This window comes from Mixophyes fleayi, chromosome 1, assembly GCF_038048845.1.
Source record: "Mixophyes fleayi isolate aMixFle1 chromosome 1, aMixFle1.hap1, whole genome shotgun sequence".
In the NCBI taxonomy this organism is placed as follows: Eukaryota; Metazoa; Chordata; class Amphibia; order Anura; family Limnodynastidae; genus Mixophyes; species Mixophyes fleayi.
The window spans coordinates 278146877-278169763 of record NC_134402.1 but is presented as its reverse complement, the minus strand read 5'-3'; the positions used below and the strand labels follow the sequence as shown (position 1 = coordinate 278169763).

Sequence of the window (22887 nt, the reverse complement as noted above, 5' to 3'; positions counted from 1 at the left end):
AAACTCACACCTATATTATTTATGACATGACCAGACTAGCAAAGTGAATTTGTCCTGGTATTTTTTTCAATATTGGGAAATGTTGGGTTGCTTTATTAATGGCAATTTACTAACAGTGTAAAAAGTGAAAATTGGCAAATTAAGTAATTTGCTTTTATTGTCTAACCAGATTAATTAAAGCTAATTGACTATAGGTTGCTTTGGTTACTACAGATTGGCACTTTTGCACTTTGTTAGTAAAAAATGCACTTTCTAACCAATACCATTCAATACCCAGAATGCTGTCTGTCACAGATGAGTCCCGATAAGCTTCAAATAGCCTCATATAAGCAGGAACAATGGTTATGCAATACTGACTTGCTTCTAAGCAAGGCACAGGAAACAAGAAAGGCAAAACTTGATACCGTCTTGATTTACACATAGCTACCCAAAACTCATTGGCATAGACTGGAGCGTAATTAGGCATTTGTTGAGCACAGAGTAAAACTTTGTAAGGGCCCCCATATGCCTAAGGAAGACACTTGCTCTATTGATTAGTGATTGGCTGCTGTTATAGTATAGTCACCAATAAGAAGCAGCCTATACTATTAACCAACCCTGTGGGTTACTATGACAGCAGCCAGGGCCTGATCTCTAGAGGGAGCTTCAGTAAGCTGGAGGATGTGAGAAATTGTCTGCAGCCCCACTGCGCCTTCATGGGACTTTGACAGGGACGCAGGCTTGGCAAGCTGTGGGACCGTAACAGCTGCACCCCCTGCTACCACTGTTACACTTTTTTGCGTGGTAATAAATTGCTTTTCAATTGCTGTGAACCCTATGAAAACAATGATTTTCTAAAAAGAAAGGGCTTCAGTCTGCTCAAAAACACAGAATTTGGGTGAACACTTGGCATAACCTATGGTAGTTAGCTCAAAGTCTGAATACATCAGAGCTCCAAAGTCTTTCATCAAAATATTTATATTCTATTTATATACATAATCTACATTTAAAAGATAACATATTCATACATCCATATTCATTCATACAATGGAAAAATCTTACAAATCACATTGCCCTGCAAAATAGAATTAGTGCAATTGCTTTTGCAGTGCTAAAAAGTAATCATGCAACTTTCTCTTCATATTGTATAATTAAGTCTGGTGTAAAGGGGAGATTCCAGGCACCTGTAAACCCCCTGCGCAGGGCCGGACTGGCCATCTGGCACTTCTGGCAAATGACAGAAGGGCCGATGGCCAGATGGGCTGGTCCACATGACTGCCGAGCAGCAGCACTCTGCACGCTGCTCGGTGGACGGAGAATCAGTGACTGCTGCCTATGGGAGCAATCACATGGGACGGCACCTGACACGTGGTGCTGTCCCATGTGATTGCTCGCATAGGCGGCAGTCACTGATTCTCCATCTGTCGGGCAGCGTGCAGAGTGCTGCTGCTGGATGTACAAAGGTAAGTGTGTGTGTGTGTAATATGTCTGTGTGGCAAATAGTGTTTGTGGAAAATCGTGTGTGTGGCTAATAGTGTGTGTGGCAAATAGTGTGTGCGTGTGGCAAATAGTGGGTGCGTGTGGCAAATAGTGTGTGCGTGTGGCTAATTGTGTGTCTGTGTGGCCCCATGTTGCTATAGTGTGTGTTTGGCCATGTTCATATAGTGTGCGTGTGTGTGCGCGCGTGCAGTATTTTAAATATAGTGTGTTTGTGTGCGTGCAGTATTTTAATATAATATGTGAGGGAAGGGAGGATCTTAATATAGTGTGGGAGGTATGCTATTTAATGGTGGAGTGTAGGTGGGGGCTAATTATTTAAGGTGAGGTAAAGGAACCTTTAATTTAATGCTGGGGTGGTTTAGGGCAATCAATTGAATACGGGGCTGATTTTGGGGGGGATGGCTATTTATTAAATGTGAATATGATGGTTGTGGAAAATGGCTATATTTATTAAACTTTAATGCTATTTAATTTATTGCTGGGACTGTTTGGAGGGAGGAAAATATGTTTTGAGTAAATGTGTATACTGTTAATTTAATGTTGGGGCTGGTTGGAGGGAAATAGGTCTACTTATTAAATGTGAATATTATTATTGTGGGGACTGGAGGGAGACCTAATTATTAAACTTGAGTGCTATTGTTTTAACACCAGAGCTGGCCGGAGTTTTCTAAATCTCATGTACCCATTTTTTTTCAAAATAGGGCATCCAATATTTCAGGATCAAGACAAGAATGAATTGAGCTAAAAAAAAACAGCTGCTACAAGTGGTAAAAGTAACCAAGACAGGTAGGAGAGAGCAATACAGTCTGCCAACTGTCCTGAATATGGTGGGGCAGTCCTGAATTGGGTGACTGTCTCCCTTAGTCAGGATTTGGTCCGACTACAAAGACAGTTGGGAGATATGTCCCGCTTCACAAAGTACTGCTTGTGAAGGCAAACAGTACTGCCTTTGTATTTGTCTAAAATGATAAATGTAATGTATTATTATAATGTGTGTATCAATGCCCCATGTTGGCCACATCCACAACACAATGAGGTCACGTCCTGTTCGGCGGCACATATTTTCTTTCCTGCTAGAAATGAGGTGGGCCTGTGTACTTTAAATGCCAGGGCTGATTTTCAGTCACAGTCCGGCCCTGGTGACCAAGTATGATAATGCACTTATCTATGGCACATTGTGGCACTGGTGTCTGCCTCGTTTCAACACAACCAACATCATCCTCATCAACCTTCAATCTTCACATGTGCATCATCATTTACATCTTCATTTTCATGATCTTCACCACCATCATCTTACCACCATCTCAGTATTTTTCTTTTGATTTTGTGATCTTTGCTTGCTTTGGTGTTTTTGAGGTTACATGCCTATGCATAGAAGAAGACTGTAATGCTCAAGAGGTTTCAGAAGCTGCATTAATAATAATTTATAATTTATGTAATTATTTGTTTTCTTTGTGCTCATCTTCTCTCACCCACTCCAGAAGACAAAAGACAGCCGTAACAAAGGAGTGGTATGTGTAAACAGTAAAAAGATTCCAAAGCCTCGCCTTCAGATCCAAGGAGAACAGGCAAATCTGAGTTATGGATATGTAAAATGTTGTGTCGGTTTACCAGATCATCACTGCTATGTATAATATTGTATGTATCAAATTATTATAAATATATGTTGAAGGGCCTATTTATAAATTTAAATATTTAGAACTGCTGTTGACTCATTATTGTAATGGGGTGAGGCATGATGGTGAGCTATAACTTGTCATACCCCGCCCATAACTTCCTGCACAGAAAATAGAGTTCCTACACTTATTTCTAAACAACTAAAGTTCTTTAATCAACAATATTTAGATAACTTTTGGAATATAACCTGCTTCAGGGATAATGTTTTAAACAAACAAATATATTGAGACTGTCCAATCTCAAACAAACATTGAGCGTCTTTCCCTTATTTCTATACAGTTTACATCAATTGGCCTTTCCTGGTTATTTCTTATTTCAGCCTCCATTACAGAGGCTTGAACAAGTCTCGTCTGTGTAAAATCCACATCATCCAGTTCCTTTAGTTTCCTTTGTATTATAAGTCTAGGGTTTTTCAAAAGAGTGTAATACAGGAGCCATCTTGTTCTGGCTTTAATTGATGTACGAGGTCCTACAAATAAAGAAAAGTTATATGACATATAATTTCTGGATAACTGTATTATCTGTATGTTAGAGATATATTTAGACTGGTGTTACGTTCACGTAATAAATTTTACACAACAGGCACTAAACCTAAAGTACATGTAGATCTAAAATGAAACGGAACCTTGTAGAAGTCACAAATAACTATGTAAAAGTTTTAGGAATTCAAAATGTTTGAAATTACATGTGCTTTTCTTAATTAATTGAGCTGATTCACGTCATGTTTGTGTTTAGCTTTGTGGTTATATCTATTATTATTAACATTTATTTATATGGTGCCAGCATACTCCGTAGCACTTTACAGTTGGGGACAAACACATCTACTCGTGATTAAGTACATGTTTTAGTCTACTTCTGTTCCCAACATCTGTCCCTCGATACCTTTTTCTGGTGGGCAATGTAGTGATGTCTTTTTTCTTTACACTTTATAGGATCTGTTGCTATCATTTTCATCATTGTTCATGAACCTACTTTTCCGTAGATGTCCTTAAGAGACACCTAGCGATCTAGAAAGCATGCTATTAATACATCAAACGATAAACGACCGTTTGGCCCGATATTGCATTAGTGTGTACACTGCAACGATGAACGATTATCGTTCCAAAGCTCATCATATCATTTGATTTGATTTTTAAACTGAACTAAATATCAAGTTCAACAATGGAACAATGTAATTACAAGTCTGCAGTGTGTATGCACTCAGGACCGGCAGAGTCCATAGATCTATATCGAGTTTGCAGAGTCACAGTCTTTTCAGCTGATAGCTGTGACAGATGATGAGTACAGATCTGATGGTAAATCGTGAAAAACGCATATAGTGTGCACACATGAATCTGCATTTTTTTTTAATCTTTTGTAAAATCATTAAGGATGTTGCATCGGGAGAAATTTTGCATAGTGTGTACCCTCCCTAAAGTGTACAAAACAATTAAAAAGCACAGTTGAACAACTTATGAGAACTAAAAGCAACAATATTCAGATATTATATCCAGAATCTGCATTTTCATCTCTCTATCTCCAAAGCAGATGCATCCTGGGGGCGTGACCACGCTGGCTGATTGCGCCATCCTGGTCACACTCCCTGTCAAGTATACCAATGTTGGCCAATTACAGCAGGGGCAGGGCCAGGATGCCCTTATTAGCTTTGCACCACCTACTTCACCAACAAAGAGGGCAGGAAGTGGGAGGTTGTGCTGCTCTCCTGGGAGTCTGGGAGCACTCCCAAAATTGTGGGGGTATCCTGGACATTCTGGGAGAGTAGGCAACTATGCTCTATCTGCACAATGTAGACTGTTAAGTATACATCTCTCTATTTAATTTCTGTTTCATATCTATTTTCATTTGCCTTACTACATGTTCCCTTGCCACATATTCTCTAACCCCTAAAATCACAATGCTTATCAAATTGTTTTTCCCACTATCCTTAACTGGCAAGATTATTCAAATTACAACATCTGAGGAACCTTCTCTTTACTTGATCTTACAAATGAAAAAGTATCTCCTCTCTTCTGCTCCCACTCTACTACCTGCCCACTTTACCCTATTGCCTCACGTGTCTCCTGTGCTCATTCCAGCCTTAAAAAAGTAAATTTTGTAAACTCTCTCTTTCCACTGGTATCTTTCCAAGCAATCTGAAAAAATAAATTGTGGTCCAAAATCTTTTGCAGATAACCATTCTCTAAACTTCCATTGCCCTCCAAGTTGCTTCACATTCTTCCTTTCTTCACACAACTTATTGGACCCTCTTTAAATAGGCCTTTATTTCCAGCACTCCTCAGCAACTGCACTAATATGGTCAATGATTTGATAATTGCTAAATCTAAAAGCCAATATTCACTTCTGCCTCTCCTGGTTCCATTCTCTTCTCGTACAAACACTACATTCCAAAGGTCTTCAGACACTGTTCTATCCTGGTTTTTATCCTACTTATCAAACCTCTCATTCATTGTTTATTTCTCTGGAATCACCTCTCTGCTTCCTGTATCGGTTTGATTACCACAAGGCTCACTGCTAGGTCCTCTACCATTCTTTATCTATACCGCTTCACTAATAAAAAAATTCTCATCATCTCTGTTGGCCCACCTTATGGAATATTTTGCCATTTCATTATGGATGTCCTCTCACCACCTCCAACTCAATGTTACAAAAACTGAGCTAATAATATTCCCACCGTTAAAAGAAAATGACTACCTGACATAACTACTGTATTGCTGTCTCAGAACTGTCCTTTCATCCCCACATCCAATCTGTATCAACATCTTGTTACATACATCTTAGAAACATTTCCAGAATAAGCACATATGTCCGACAGGATACTACTTCAACAACGTTAATTCATGCACTCAACCTCCCGCATTAACTTTTGCAATTCCCTCCTTACTGTTCTTCCCCAAGTAAGACTTTAACTACTACCATCTATTTTTAATGCAGCAGCTTGATTAATTTTCCTTGCACAAAATTCTTCTACTGCTGCTCTGATCTGTTAGTTCCTACAATTGGTTGCCTGTACTTTGCTGATTCTAATGTAAAATAATTCAACTAATATACAAAGCCATTAACAAAACTACACTTTTGAGACCTTGTCTCAAAATATCTCCCAGCTCGAAACTTCCGCTCTGCCCAATATTTGCGCTTCTCTTCCACACTATTTACCTGCTACCATTCCTGGTTACATTACTTTATTATTCTGCAATCAATGGAATTTCTTTCATCGTAAAACAAGTATTTCCCTTGCCTGCAAAACTTCAAGTGCTCCCTGAAAAATCATCTTTTTAGGCAAGCTTACAGAATTCCTGAGGCAGCATATTAACCTCCCTAGTTTCTTGTACCCAATTATCACCATACAATGCAGTTCACACTAGCTTACATTTATTCTCCTTCTATATTCAAAAAAACTCCTGACTGTATTACATAGCTCCACTAAACACATTTTCCCATTATTATCTGGCTGGCCAATAGTCAACCACTTCCCTAATGATTTTAATTGCACACATTGCAAGCAAATTATATGACTCTGAACATCTTACTTTAATTTGCCAAGGAATTGAATTGTCTAAAATCCCAGAAGCTTTGAATGAATGAACGAACGTAATACAGAACAAGAGAGAAACATAATCGTCTCACTAACCTGCTGAATTACTAAACACGCAGTAAGCGGGTGATGCTTTCAACCTTTTTTCAGCTGTCATTGTAAGAAGAATGTTGCAGAAACTTACAAGTACCGGGTTAGTATGATAGTGATCCACATATATCATTCCAATCCATGTGTTGTAACCTTAAAAAAATACAATACGATTATTTATTTAGTTTATTTCTTGCATACTTTACAATTTTGCATAAATCCCTCTCCTCCAATCTGCAAAACCTTGTCAATCCATTCGAGTAGCATTTACTTTCAATATGGTGAATGCAGCTAAAAGCAGCACAGGAGAAAACTTGTTTGTTACTAGTTTGTATGAAGGCTTAGAGCAAAGAATGTTACTTTAGAGCAGGGGTCCTCAAACTTTTTAAACAGGGGGCCAGTTCACTGTCCCTCAGACCGTTGGAGGGCCGGACTATAGTAAAAACAAAAACTATGAACAAATTCCTATGCACACTGCATATATCTTATTTTGAAGTGAAGAAACAAAACTAGAACAAATACAATATTTAAAATGAAGTAAAGTTAAATCAACAAAGTTAACCAGTATTTTAAAGGGAACTATGGGCCTGCTTTTGGCTAATGAGATGGTCAATGTCTGGTTCCAGTATATGTGTGCCCAGGGTGTCTGTACTAGTGTATGTGTGCCTAGTGTGTGTACCAGTGTATCTGTGCCCAGTGTCAGCGTGCCAAGTGTCTGTCCCTTTGTATGTGTGCCTAGTGTGTGTACCAGTGTATGTGTGCCTAGTGTGTGTACCAGTGTATCTGTGCCCAGTGTCAGTGTGCCAAGTGTCTGTACCTGTGTATGTGTGCCCAGTGTGTGTACCAGTGTAAGTGTGCCCAGTGTGTCTGTACAAGTGTATGCGTGCCCAGTGTGTCTGTACAAGTGTATGCGTGTCCCAGTGTATGTACCAGTAAATGTGTACCAGTGTATCTGTGCCCAGTGTCAGTGTGCCAAGTGTCTGTACCTGTGTATGTGTGCCCAGTGTGTGTACCAGTGTAAGTGTGCCCAGTGTGTCTGTACAAGTGTATGCGTGTCCCAGTGTATGTACCAGTAAATGTGTACCAGTATATGTGTGCCCAGTGTAAGTGTGCCCAGTGTAAGTGTGCCCAGTGTAAGTGTGCACCTAATGTATATATCAGTGTTTATGTGTCCCTGCATTTCTTAAAAATTACTCACCTTAAGATTTCTAGCTGTTGTACAGGACGGCAGGGCGCAGCCACAGGTCAGAAGAAGTGGGCCCTACCGCGGAGTTTGAACAGGAGTGGCCATCAGACGTGAGGTAGGGGCTGTGCACTGTATCAATAGACTGCACAGTCCCCACTTTGAAAAGAAAGCAAGGAGAGACTAGGGCGCGCTGCACATTCATTCATTCATTACTTAGGCAGACTCCGCGGCCATCCTCCCGCGTAGTACACCAGCACCAAGCGCTGACGTGCGCGCTGCGTGTACTTGGGGAAAAAAAATGCCTGAGACTGCCTCTTGGCGACGCAGCAGGGTACCCCTCCCTCCCCCTTGCGCCGACTGCCGGCACACACGCCGAGTGTATTTGAAAAAAAAATCCGGCACTGCTGACAGGTGAGATGATGCAGGCGGCGGGGGGCCCTTGGAGAGAGGGGGGCCCGGGGCACGTGCCCCCTGTGCCCCCCCTTAATCTGGCCATGCCGGCGGGCCATATAAATGTCCTCAGAGGGCCGCATGTGGCCCGCGGGCCGTAGTTTGAGGACCCCTGCTTTAGAGCATAGGGTGGTAACTAGGGCTGTGTGATAGGGGCAACCACCAGGGCACAATGATGTTAATTTATGCCAGCTTAGAAAAACGTAGAAAAAGAGAAAGATTTCACAGGGCAGACTTTGATACATACCGTTAATGAGCACTACCCATAGACTGTTATGTGTAGTGCTCAGAAAAGCGATAATACATGCAAAGCAGCAGATATCTGATATATCTGCTGCAATGCTACAATAATATTTAGTAATTTAGCGGTAAATTGTTTTCGGGGAGTTAACAGGGGGGAATAGCTTTGATAAATAGGCCCCTTAATGACTGAGATGGCTAACTTGGATACTGGGTCCTATATTTGTATACTGTTCCAGAAAAGAAGAAACATGAATATTTTATGCAATGAACACAACACATGCAGTACCTCACAATTGGTACGCTTGCTGTGACAATCCCTCTTTTGGGCCAGCATCAATGCCCCGTTTGTCTATCAGTGATTCCTTTGTGTGGGTATTTTTTATAAATCATATAGAGAAATGTATCTAGTGGATGCAAAATGTGTATACCTGTATAATGACACAATCTGTCAATTATTATTGCTCGTCAACACTTTGGAAGTCTTTTCTGCCAAGTGCTTATATGGGCAAGTCTGTATGTGCTTTTTTGTACTTTGTGGCATCTATACTATACTATATGTGTTTAGGATATTTTGGAACAAAAAACCTCAGTTTCTGCAAGCACACAAGGCAAAGCACATAAAGTGGAGCTTCTTTATATTATAAATGTCAAATGATTATCTTTAGCTAACAAAATTTTCAGGATTGTTTGAAAATGGTCCAACAAAATTAACTGGACCATTCTGGGGCATGCCAATCATTGGTTCTGCTAATTGAAGAGGAATCAACATTTGTTTCATGACTACTTATTATTATGCTAATTATGTTACTGTAATTTTACCATATATTATATTATTTTATTTTACATTTTATTGTGACAAGTTATACATTGGAATTCAATCAACTGGTTGTGCCTACTCATACCTTCTGATAATCAATGCATTTGCTGTCACTGATGAATAAGCTTTGGAAATAATATTAATATTGGATACTGTGTTCACTTTGTGGCTGCATTTCCTATTTGTATTATTTTTATTTTCTTTCTGCCTTTATAACTAATGTATATATAAAACAATGCTTTTTACAAAACACTGTTTTTACTTCTGAATTTCTGATATAAATAAAACAAGACTGTTGCTTAGCTCAAAGCACTTGGTGTCTGAGCACAATTCCTAAAGAACACCAATGGTGTTTGCAAACCTGGCTTGATGGTAATAGAATATTGCAAAAAAATATTTCTGGGCTCTGACTTGCCCGTTGATGATAAAATTAATTTACCTATTTTACAGAGATACTGTCACATATATGAATAGTGTCAATTTTAGGATATCACAAGATGTCTTACTCCCAGCAGCAGTTACTGTCAGCAGTCCAGTGGTATACTGGGTAAAGTGAAAAACAGCCCTATTGTTGGCAAAAACTATAATAGGGCTTTTGCACTGAAATGTCTTACCCATGTCAGCTGACTCATATCCACGTTGTAATATTGTACGGTCAATCCTTGCAACTAACCAACTTCCCAAGATCAAGCTACAGAGAAGACGAAATAAGCAGGCACCCAAACCAAGAATCACATTGTAGAAGAAGAAGAAATAATTAAAATTATGAAATGCCTTCCTGAAAAGGAAAAAAATGTGTTCAGTACGAGGATATGAAAATAAGAATAACGTAAAATATAACATTTAATCATTAGTTTCCTATCTCCAGAACATCGGGTTCAAACACATTTCTAGTCTTTTAGGTATAAAAGAGTTGCTGTTACTTACTCCATATGGTACATATCCTTGCGACATCAGACATCAATCAAATAAATGGCTTCTAAGTTATTGATAGAAAAGGGAGTCTATGTTATTTTGCACAGTCTTTTTTGAGACATATACTGTATATGCTCTCCTACCTCCTGTTTCCATCACTTTTAACTGCGCTCTCCAGCTACTCTGCTCACCTCCTCTCGGTCCCTCTGCCCTCTGTCTCCTCTCGCTTCTCTCCGCTCCCCTCAGTGACTCTCAACCTGTCATCTGTGCCCACCCTCTTGGGCCATAGTTACCTGCCTATACTCACTTTTCCCCTCCCTCTTTCTCTTTCATGCTGTGCCTGAGCCCCCAGAGTTATAGTGCTTACTGTTACTTGTACTGTGCTGTTTCACCTTGTACTGTGCCATTGATTGTCCTTGTACGGCGCTACGGATACTTTGTGGCGCCCTATAAATAAAAATTAATAATAATAATAATTGCTGTTTGCAAGTGCAAAGGTGACACAATATGCAGATTAATAGATCTCTAAGCTGTGCTCTCTCCCTACTATATTTCTCACATTGTTTTTCATTTAGAATGCAACTCCAGAAAACTCTCATGTGAGTGACGTGAATGTGCTCTAATATCTTCTTTTCAGCACTTTCAGGTATCAAGTCACACATTTAGCTGCATCACAGTATTGTACATAAGCAGGAAACATTGTTAGTAAAAGATAATCAGAACTACACATTTAGAGTCTCATTTAAAGTTAGGATTAAATCCAGGGATAAATTTTGCACCATGGCAAAACCATATTATGCGCCAAAGTGGGACAAATTTACAATTTGCCACCCTATCTATGAATAGGTTACTGCCATCAAAAGCTTCCCAATGCAAAACCTATTAGGATAGTGGTGGCACAAGTACAACTATTTTTATTTTACTGTTTATTTTATTTTATTTTTTGATTAGAAGAATTGATAGCCCAAGTCTTGAGTTATGCGCATATTTCCAAAGACTGGCCTAGCGAAGTTAAGCCTTATTGCTCCTGGTCAGTTTGGCTGCCTATGTGAGATTTTATTGATAAATTGGAGCGATAAGTGATATTCTATCACAGTTTATCGAGAGAATAGAAAATTAGCCTTATTGCTGCAGATTAATAAATAGGTATTTTACAGTTGGTCGGGGTGAGGAGCATCCTAGCTCAACCCTAAATCACAGTTTAAAAATAAAGGTGCACAGTATTTATGTGCTACATGCAAAAGCAAACCGCTTTTTCCCTGCACACAAAATAGATTGCATTCACACCCCATGTTTTGCATAGGTGCAGATTTGCCCCCTTTGCTGGATTTACTCCTCACTCTAAATAATGCCCATAAAGATAGCAAAACCTCAAACAGGTTGCTTTATTTACACAGGTATAATCTTCATATCTTGGATTTGTTTGCTTTCACCTGTAGCTAATACATTCTATCATCAAACGCTTTCAGAATAAGACAAGAGAGTGGGAGCGATCTCTATCTTATGTACAAGGAGATGGCCTTCAGCAAAACTCATTTGATAAAGAACAGTAAATAAGTGACTAATATTAAACTCAATTCACATGATAATACAATAAAACTACTCACCAATACAGTTTGCATTTTGGGTTGATAATAAGATTGATCATACAATTTATATTATTATACATTATTCATTTTATTATGCAGATGTACAGGTTCTCAGAGTGAAAAAGAGCTTTTTGTCAAACAAGAAAATATACTAAGAAATCTTGGTGCATATAACACGAATACTAAAATAAAAATTGTGTATAAATATTATTGAAACATAAGCATTACAAACTTATAATTGATAGCTATTTTGTGTAGATTAAAATTTGCACCCAAATTCTTGATTTTTACTGTTTAACTGTTGGAGCTACAGCTGTTTTTACTGGCTATGTTTTCATCACTAACAATGGCTTGTCTATATACAGTATGCTGCAAATAATAGGTTCTAAAACAGAATGTATTTATTGATAGGTGTACCTGCCTTAGGAGAGTGTCAAATTAGTGAAAGTGAGCATCTATCTTTCAATAATAAGATACCCTCTTTGACCAGGTACTCTCCACTGCCCCCCGAGCCTCCCAGGAAATGAATTATGAGATTAGGCAGGGGGCATACATCTCCTCTGCATACCTTTTGTTTGCAGCATAGTGAAAAATATCAGAACAATGAAACTGAGTGAGTGAAGCAGCAGTAAAAACAGTTGCAGTTATAATGAATGTTGTACTCCATAGCCTAGAAATCCAGAACCAGGCTACATGAGGGGGGAAGGGTATTTCATTTGCTCATTCCATGGCAGCCCTTAAAATGGGTTAACTCCCTAATCAATTGAGTAGAAATAGGAAAAAGGACACACTTGGAGGACAAATAAGGTGACTCATACTTTACTCTGGTGTAGTTTTACCTGCCTCTTAGCTGAGTAAGGAGCTATTTAGTGTAGTGAGAGTGTTTTATTTGTATAATGATTGGGCTAACCTTTCTCCAAGAGTTGGCTTCCCAGAGATGCTTCTTGTCTGCCATTTGGGTAGCTGCAGCAGGGCTGGCACAGTATGTCTGCAAAGCTTAATCAAGCCTTGACGTGTCAGCCCCAGCATGAAGGCTCCGTGCACTAGTAGCCAGGTGATCTACTAGCAGTTTGGGTGTAGTCCCTCACTTAATACAGTCACTCAGGTCCCATAGCTCCAGGGTAGCTGGCAGCCACATACAGCAGTACCTGGGTCCAGCAACGAGTAGAGGAATTTGTGTGCATGTGCACATATAGTAGCACACAGTAATGATGATTCTAACGCTGCTTGATTAAAAGGCATTAAGATCATGTATTGACTCCTGGATATTTTGGCGCACATCTGACTTTACCAGTTTAGATAGTTCAAAAGGTCATAATGGCAAGCCATAATGCTGGCATCATTAAGTTGTGATATTCTCATGAGAATACTGCTATTCTGCACATTTCTAAATTATTCTTCAAGCTTCTGAACAACTCTGCACAATTGATTCAAAACCCTTCCCCAAAAACATGAAGGATACCCTTAGGTAAGCCCCTAGTCCCCTGGTAAGGGATAGTTTTCTACAATGAAATACTACTTTTTTAGATTGTTATATTTTTCTCTTTTTGTCAGTACTCATGTGGACTCTGTGCAAGGGAAGAAAAGCTGCAAATCCCATAATTGTTTGTGTGAAGCATGTGATAATCCCTTACCAAATGACTATGAATTTTCATTCAATGCAGTCATCTTGGTTGGCAGAGGTGTAAATTCTTTAAAAAGTCTCTAGATCTTGATTCAAGCAGACTATTTGGCGATTATATTGAGGATGATAAGCAGTAGAGAAGTTAAGATGGATGTTGACGGTCTTGCATAAAGCGCTCCAAAACATGGAAACAAATTGCATCCTATGGTCAGACAGAAAGAGGACATCTGTGTAGGCAGAACATTTCTTTAACACATAAAATAGCCAGAGTGGAAGCAGAGGTTAAGCCAATTAGAGGAATGATATAGACCGACTTGGAAAACTAGTCTATCACAACTCAAATGGTATTATGCTTCTTACTAGGTGCAAAGTCAGTAATGAAAACCATGGCAATATGGGACCATGGTTTTCAGGAATTGACCAAGGATGTAGAAGACCCAAAGGAGATTGACAAGGAACTCTGCGCTGTACACAAACAGAACAGGCTGAAACAAAAGTCTCTCACATTCTGACAGAGGGACAGCCAGCAGTAATCTTGAGAGATAAGTTCCAGGGTTTTGTGAGACCCAGCATGACTGGAAAAGTTAGAAAAATGAGAAGCTTTTTCTGGAACTTGGACGATACAAATGTCTCTCCATGGGGTGGAACAGGAGGAGAGATTGTAGATTTGACCAGAAGACACTTGGGATCTACAATAGGATGGTTCTACACAATCTTAGAATTTTGGTCAGTTTCAAAAGAGCATCTGATTTATGGTTCTTACTCCCTGGTCTAAAGGTAATATGAAGATTAAAACTGGAAAATATCTGTGTCCCACAAGTTTGTTTAAGTTCAATATTATTGATGTTAAAAGAAAAAAACAACTGAAAAAGATATAAGACCACCGGACCAGTCATGGGTTTAGACACTGGGACGGTTTGAATGAATAATATATTTTTATGATATGTGAAGACTGCTATATAATAGAGAACCTTTGAGGAGATATCTCCATTCTTCAGTTGTAATTTCATAGCCAACAGTTCTTTATCCCCAATAGTATAATTTTTTAATGCTAGCGGGAGAAAAAACTACATGGATGGTGTTTTCCAGTAGATGTTTTCTGAAAAAGAATGTCTCCTACTCCAAACAAAACAGCGTCAACTTCTAGGGAAAAAGGTTGTGAAGTGTCTGGTTGTTTGAGAACCGCGCAGTAGACAATGCCTGCTTCAGTGAATGGAAAGCTTATGTGGCTGCAGTAGACCAAATCCTGTTGTTGACTCCCTTTCAAGTGAGAGCAATAGTGGGGGCTGCTAATGAGAACTACCCACTAATAAACTGCTAAAATAATTGGCGAAGCCAAGAAAACGTTGAGTGACTGCGGAATTAGTGGCGCTATATAAATAGCTGCTGCTGCTGATGATGACATATATCAGGCTGCACCTGAATATTGTACATTGCTGACTTTCCAACTTTACCATGCAGCAGACAATACTTGCCATTTATGAATTAATAACAATACCTGTTGTTTAGAGCTAGTGGTTTCTTCTTATCTTCAGGGGACATTTTCTTCTGCAGGAAGAATTTACCAGCTAATAGGAATTGCAATGTCATCAGCACAATAACGATCGCAATTGTAAGACTTAAAAATAAAAAAAAAAGATAATAATTAACAATTTTGACACATGGAATTGCAATTAAATTACTTCTGTGTCTGTGCTGAATGTTACTGCTGCAGGATCAGCATTACAGAAGGGTGTTAGCTCCCTGTTATAGCAGTTCATTCACGAAGCTTAAAAGTTGCACAATATCTAATGGGAGCCCAGGGGAGAAAGATTACTGGAGCTCCATCAAATGTATTATTATACATTCTGCCCTGGGCCATAAGCTTGTGGTCCTAGCCTTGACCAATACCACAAGCTAGTTAGCTCCTAACTAATGGAAGTGATAGGGTTATCACTTGTGATTCAGTAGTTGTAGCTGGTCTCAGTATCATGCAACCTTGCAGCACTGGTCCCAGTGTCATACATTTTTGCAGCACTGGTCACAGTGTCACACATTTTTGCAGTACTGGTCCTAGTCTCATATATCCTTGCAGAGCTGGTCCCAGTCTCATACATATTTGCAGCACTGTGTCATACATTCTTACAGCACTGGTCCCAGTCTCATACATCCTTGCAGCTGCTGCAGCTATCCATGCTCTTAACTTTGATCTACTCTCCCAGGCACATGGCACGGTTGCAACAATGTTTTATATCAAAATCACTCCCAGTCATGAATGCTTTTAAATGAACTAAATAATTAACTCTTCAATGTGTACAGTGCAGAAAATGAGTTTTGAAAACAATTCTTAAATTGTCACCCCTACATGTGTGTGCTAAAACCACTCTCTGTACACCCAAAGACGCTCCAAGGGCAGCATGCTCCCAAGAGGGCTTTTGGTTGGGCTGAGTCTAGGGTTTTCTTTCAAATTAATGGGGGGTTAGTTTGGCCTGTAGAGTTAGGTTTTGGAATCTCTCCAGGATCTTTTACCTAGATGTCTAGTAGTGGAGGAATGCCCTTGGTGCCAATTTACTAAGATTGCCTTGCTATAGTATTAATAAAGTGGTTTTAAATTTGCTTGTAGATATCACAACAAAAGCATACCTCCCAACAATCGCTAGATCCTCCATTTTATGTTTTTATTTATTATATATGTATAATATTTGCTTAAAAAAATCTAAGTAAAACATAAGAACATGGATAATCCCCCCCAAAAAGGAGCATACCCATATCATGTTAGAGAAGTGACCAAATCATAATGGGCATAACCACACCATCGGGATGCATCTGAGAAGCACTAAGCTTCCCCAACCCGCAGTAAAACACTCTTTGATGGTGGCTCTCTTGCTTTCCAACTTCCATTTGCGACAAATGTAATGACTATGGGACTGTCCTGCCGAAATTGGGACAGTTGGGGTGTATGAAAAAGCGTCAATATTGTTTATTTTGATTTATCCCCGGTTTTAGCTATATGTGTTAATTACTAAACTAACTAGATGATTTTAAATGACCTCAAAATATACTTTCTGACATAATGCACATACTTAATGCCAATAGTGCCTTTTGTGTACTTTACAAATACTTTACAAATGTAAATATAATCTGCACATCACATGACAGTGTAAAATGATCAAAGTGAAAAATAAAACTAACAATCAAACAAAATTCTAACCAGTAACATATACTTACATGGAAATTCCTAAGCCTTTCAGAAATATTATAGCTTGACCATGTTTAATTGGAAAAACAACACCATACGCAAAAGCCAGGCCAAAAATACTTTGCACTGTGTGCATTATTAAGTAACCTGCAACATAAGAAGAGCATTTTAGTAATCCTAAGAACAGAACACCATCCATTTTTTTCTCCAGCTAGTATTGTCGACGTACCCCATAAAATATATGCAACTTGCCAGCCAGAGTATCTTGCTATTGCAGCCTAGGTATGATAGAGAAAGATATATAGACATTGTAGTTTTTCATCACAGACATTGTGTTTATAGACATATATACACCTGAATGTGCTGGCCACATACGAGCCATCCTGATACTTCTGCTGATCAATATGCAATTTTATAACAAAAAACTTTTTTGTGTGTCTAATAAACTTGTTCTATGGGGGGTATTCAATTGTTAGCAAGTTCGCTAAAATACTCGCGCTCGAAAACTATTACCGTTAAATCGGTAATTTACTCGCTGGATTTCAGCTCGCAGCTCAGGGAGCTGCGAGCTGAAATCCAGCAAGATATTACCGTATTAACGGTAATAGTTTTCGAGCGCGAGTATTTTAGCGAACTTGCTAACAATTGAATACCCCCCATAGAACAAGTTTATTAGACACACAAAAAAGTGTTCAGCCAGGGGAAGTGCCCATAAAACAAACTTACCACGCATTGAGAGGATAAGGGTTTCTGATATTTTATAGGAAGGAAACCTTTTTCACCAATCCAAAGTCTCTTCATGTGTTTTCTGCAAAAACACAAAGGTTTATTAGTTAAGTACAATAACAGACAACTTGTTGTTATTGTATGCAACTTTAAAATCTGTTTTCCTGACAATATACTACTAATAATAGCCTGAAATATTGTCAGACCGCGAACATGGAGCATGCGGCTACAATAACAGTCTCTGCTCATGATCCCCTCCTTGCCCCATTAGGGGTCGAGCAATAGGAACTGTTGCTGTACTGAGCCGAGTAAGGAGGAGTACATGATATAAGGCCCTCCATACTGAGCTGAAATCACATTGGTAGACACAATTTCTTTTGAAATTGGGCTCACCTGGGATCTTAAATTCCTCTAGCCTGGTCTTTATTGACCAATATTATATTACCTGTTCTGAGGGGATTATTATTTAAATAACTAATTGAAATAATAGTAATCAATTAATTTTTTCAATGCTCCAAACTGTGTTTTGATCTTCTAGGATTTAGACGTTGTGAACTCCACTGTAAATGTGAGTTTTAAGCCTTTTCCTATATGGTTGTCATTGTACAATTTGAGATGTCTTGGTGTTTGCTGGTATATGGGTGCATGCAAGATTGTAAATCACTTTGAAAACTGTATTCTATTGATACCTACTGTCAAGTTACAGCACTCGCCTTAGCCTGTGTGATGTGTGTGTTACCCTAAAACCATCAATATTTGATTTCAAAGTTAGCACTTTGGTTCTCCTTATATTATATCCCACAACTCAACTTAAACTAACCAGTCCGTAAATCCATCAATTCCCTGTATTTCAATTATGTAGCATTATAACAATAAAGTTAATTAGCACATGAATTTGTTAAGAACACAAATAAATTATGTTATTAAATGGTGTTTAATACGCCAAAAGAAATGTCACAATGTTTAAGGTATATGGAAAGATATAATGAAATGGTATACAGTAAAGTACAGTTATGCAAAAAAAAGTTTTGTTTCTCAAAATGAAAAAGAGAACATTGGCAAGATTTTAAAAAAAACCCTCTGTGTTGGGGCAGGTATATGTACAATTCCTCAATAGGGATATGGACAATTATTGACCACATTAGTGACCTTTTAAACATGCTTCTTCAGCCCCCAGTATATGCCAACCACATGTAACTCTGTGCTCAGGTTAGCAGCCCAAGGACAGCCACAGTTCCATGCCCACCATAACAGCCCTGTGTCCTGCATAACAGTTTCATGTCCCCCGTATACAGGTCTATGTCAAAATTAACAGCCTCAAGTCCAGTCCACTGTGACATGTATACATAATTTTAGCCTCTTGCCAATCAAATTAAGCCCTTACATAGAAAGAGCATCATGTCCAATGAAACCATATATAGCCTCATCCCCATGCACACACAAGACAATGCTAACTACCCTAATTACCCACTCCCCTCATTTTAGTTACCTTCTGTCCTGCCACTCTGTTCGTTTAATGTTCTCTCTACAATAGTAGAGATGAAAACTTACTCCTAGGGGTAAATGTATCAAGCTGAGAGTTTCCGGCGGGTTTGAATAACCAAATAGATTCTAGCTATCATTTATTTAGTACATTCTACAAAATAATAGCTAGAATCTGATTGGTTGCTATAGGCAACATCTCCAATTTTCAAACCCGCCATAAAACTCTCAGCTTGATACATTTACCCCCTTGTGTGGAAATCCAATGGAGAAGAAGCATAGTGACTACATCTAATCAAATCATGTGGGACTTTCATCTAATGAATAACATGTGGCTCCATGACATATGTAAGTAACATTGATACTGTAAAAAAGTAAGTTTTCTGCCATCTAACATTCTGAAAACCCACCTCCATCCTAAACCCTCCCCTCCCCCTATGTATGTAAACAGCTCACGCGACACTGGTATATACACTAACTACTGTCCCAATCTTCACCCTGAGCCACACTCACACTTGTCTCAGCTCTGCCCTTTTCAAATAAATTTGTACACTCTCTAACAAGCAGTGCTCTCCCTACCTTTTTTCACATCAGCATTTATTTTGTCCACATTGTATGTATGGCCTATATATATATATATATATATATATATATACACACATATATATATATATATATATATACATACACACACACATATATATATATATATATATATATATATATATATATATATATATATATATATATACTCTGTTTTACCCACTGTCCAGTCTGGGTACTGTTAGACAGTAGTATATTTTGAGGCACTCTGGGATGTTTAATTTAGGATGCGTTCTCTTTGCCTTGAGAAGAAAGCATACTAAGCAAAATGCTCTACTACCAATACCTGCTATTGATATCATATGGCTACAAGCTAGATTTCTCTATAGGCAGTTTGCAAATCACCAGATAGCCACTGAATAATAATAATAATAATAATCACTTAACCAGTTAAGTGACCAATGGCCACTAGTTAGAAATCCTCTAAGTAATCAGCCTTAAACAATTTTCTCCTATCAAACAGCATTTTTACGTATATGCTGAATAATAATGCAGCATATAGGCTGCACTTTAACACTAAAACAGCTACTTATAAGATTTAATACACTCATTTGCTATCTGGATAATTATATAACATTACACCCTAATCCCTACATTTCAGGGAAGAATTTTCCAATGAGAGCTTATTGCAAAGAAGATTGCTATTGCTCTTGCACAAATTTAAAAGAGTGAATTAAAAATTCTCTAGCTGGCTCAGAGAGACAATTAATACTTTTTGTTCTCAAAAAACAAAATATTGAAGGGAGAAGTCTGTATACTAATTTCAGTTATTTATCTGTCTTCTAATTAAGAAGAATATATTTAAGGGCCTAATTATTATATGACCTTGACTGATTTGCAACAATAGATCTAGCTAATATAACTAACATCTCACTATTACATAAAGGAGATTAGCAAAAGCCAAAATACTAATTTCAATAGCAGAGTAAAGGAACTGGATACAAATAAAAGTGTTTATTGATATAGTAGAGATAGCAGAGCTATTGTAGTCAAATCTGCAACTTTTAATAACTATACAAATGTTAAACACCGCATTTTATCAGTTTTTGTTTTTATTTTTTCGCAAATCTGTTTGAAACCAGCAATGAAACCTTTTTAATGCATATCAATAAAAATATATGATTTTATTATTCTTGAGTGAACATCCCGGAGTGTCTCAAAATATACTTCTGTCCTCTTTCCATCTATGCATATATGCTTAAAGTACTAGGGTGCACCCTTCAGGATTACATTGTTATATCAATATCCTGGAGAAAGTTAAATAAAATAACAGACATAGGGGTTGATTTTACATATGCTAATTGACATATATAACCTGGAGCGGTTATATCATTCTATTGTGTATACTGTTAGAATTCCACAGCAATAGCAAACCATATACAGTATTTTTTGAATATAAATCTCTTCCATTGTTCTTATTCTTGAAATAGAAATGTGTCACTCATTTCAGCTATATTTGTCCATTTGGCCAAGTGCTGAATGTTAAAATTAGATCTCTTGGGTTGTACAAGTGTTAATTGCTCCTTCATTCCCTATATCACTAATTTAAAAAAAAAAAATAGTAAATAAATAACTCTCTCTGCCTCCACCAAGAAATTAACAACAACAATTTTACTTAGGTACACTAAGAGATAATAAAGTTTAATTGTAGTTTGATTTAAACTCTATATAGCAAAAATGTTCATAAGGGCATAAAATATGGGATTACATTTGAATTAGTCAGGTCTTACCTGTAGCAGACTAATATGTGAAAAATGTATGACACTGTAACTGCGCTAGCGAAGAAAGTTGTGAAAAACCAAACACCTAAAAACAAACAAAACAAATCAATACAAATTAAATGAATAACTCTTTAATTGTACTTACACACAAAATATTTTTTTAATAAAAAAAATAAACTATCTAACTTTATTATACCATGGAAATTGGAGAATAAACCTTATTGTTTTAATTTTTATTTTATCAGCTGTAAATTATTGTAAATACAAAAAGTGTGTTGATTTCTAAGGTAGTATGCCAAGAACATGGTTGCGTAAAATGGAAAAGGAAATCAGATTGTGTTAGCTTGGCCACCACATTTATTTGTTTAAATGCGCAATAGGGATCTCTGTGTGTCAGTTTTATTATTATTTATTATTATTTTGTGTCTATAAGTCTGTGTTAGAATTAATTGGCAAAAGTCCCAATGATTAAGCATACTTTGTTAAAGTATAAAGTTAAAGTATAGTTCTAGAGTTTAATATGGACTGCATTGTGCAATATGCATGTTACATTGTTTTGTGTTAATAAGATGTATACTGTACTTCTTTTAGAGCCACATATTATGTGGTATAAAACAGGCAATTAGAAATATGGCCACCATAGAGCCTCATGCTTTGTTAACATGCGCTCTCAAAATGGGCAACCTCATACTATGCTTGAAGTAATGACTTTGCACATGGAAGTGTCTATTTTACTCAATGATGAGAGTTGTAATCGAGTTAGTAGCTATACGTGTATGAGTATATGAGTATATGAATTATATGAGTATATGAGTATATGGACCAAAATAGGGATGTGTGTGATATATATACTCATATGGATATATATATACACAAGTTAACCCGTGCATGATACTCATGCATTCTAGTCAAATCAAGCTACTTAAGGTGTTAAAAAGGTTCTTGTCATGCATTTGGGCCATAGCCCAGGTCTCAACCACCAACCACTCCCCACTGTCACCCCCGGCAACCACCAACCACTCCCAACTGTCACTTCTCCTTCAAGAAATATATATATATTTTTTAAAATCTTTATAAACACTTTCAACAATTAACAAATTAAAAACATCTTAGTATACCAAATTTCAGCCCTTTCTGATTTTTTTTTTCCACACACACTAAGAATTTAGTAGGTCAGTGTATAACTCCGCCCAGCAGGTGGCGCTACAGCTTGGTTTTATTTTTTCCACACACACACACACACACACACACAGACAGACAGACAGACTAACACATGTCACTAGACATTTATATATTAGATATATATATATATATATATATATATATATATATATATATATAGTTGAGTGCAATAAGAAATTATGGACGTCTCTGCACTATATGTGAGGTGGAAATAATGCAGCTAGCATGTGACCTGTAATGAATTCTAAGATACATACATGCGCACATACGCATGCATGAGCAAGAAATTAGTAACATAAGTTATTGTACCTACACACAGATTGTCAATAATGTTGAAATTATAATATATGTACCGTGTGTACGTTTATATTATTGAAATTATATTATTACATT

The 22887-nt window shown here is 37.7% G+C and overlaps 1 protein-coding gene across 2 annotated transcripts in view; it reads right to left on the bottom strand.

Annotated features, from left to right (window-relative positions):
• Window positions 1-3136: 3136 nt before the first annotated feature.
• The window catches only part of LOC142154032 (stimulated by retinoic acid gene 6 protein-like), a 68358-nt gene continuing 48607 nt past the window's right edge, over window positions 3137-22887 (bottom strand). Inside the window, exons 11-18 of one of the 2 annotated variants that reach the window (XM_075210915.1) lie at window positions 21322-21397; window positions 17507-17588; window positions 17010-17058; window positions 16810-16927; window positions 15101-15220; window positions 10089-10252; window positions 6785-6931; window positions 3203-3625 (exon numbers count right to left, since the gene is read on the bottom strand). In XM_075210915.1, the coding sequence (XP_075067016.1) occupies window positions 3396-3625; window positions 6785-6931; window positions 10089-10252; window positions 15101-15220; window positions 16810-16927; window positions 17010-17058; window positions 17507-17588; window positions 21322-21397 (986 nt within the window). In that variant the 3' untranslated portion in view covers window positions 3203-3395. Of the gene's footprint in view, window positions 3626-6784; window positions 6932-10088; window positions 10253-15100; window positions 15221-16809; window positions 16928-17009; window positions 17059-17506; window positions 17589-21321; window positions 21398-22887 lie in introns of both variants that reach the window. The other variant, XM_075210916.1, reaches the window with a different exon arrangement.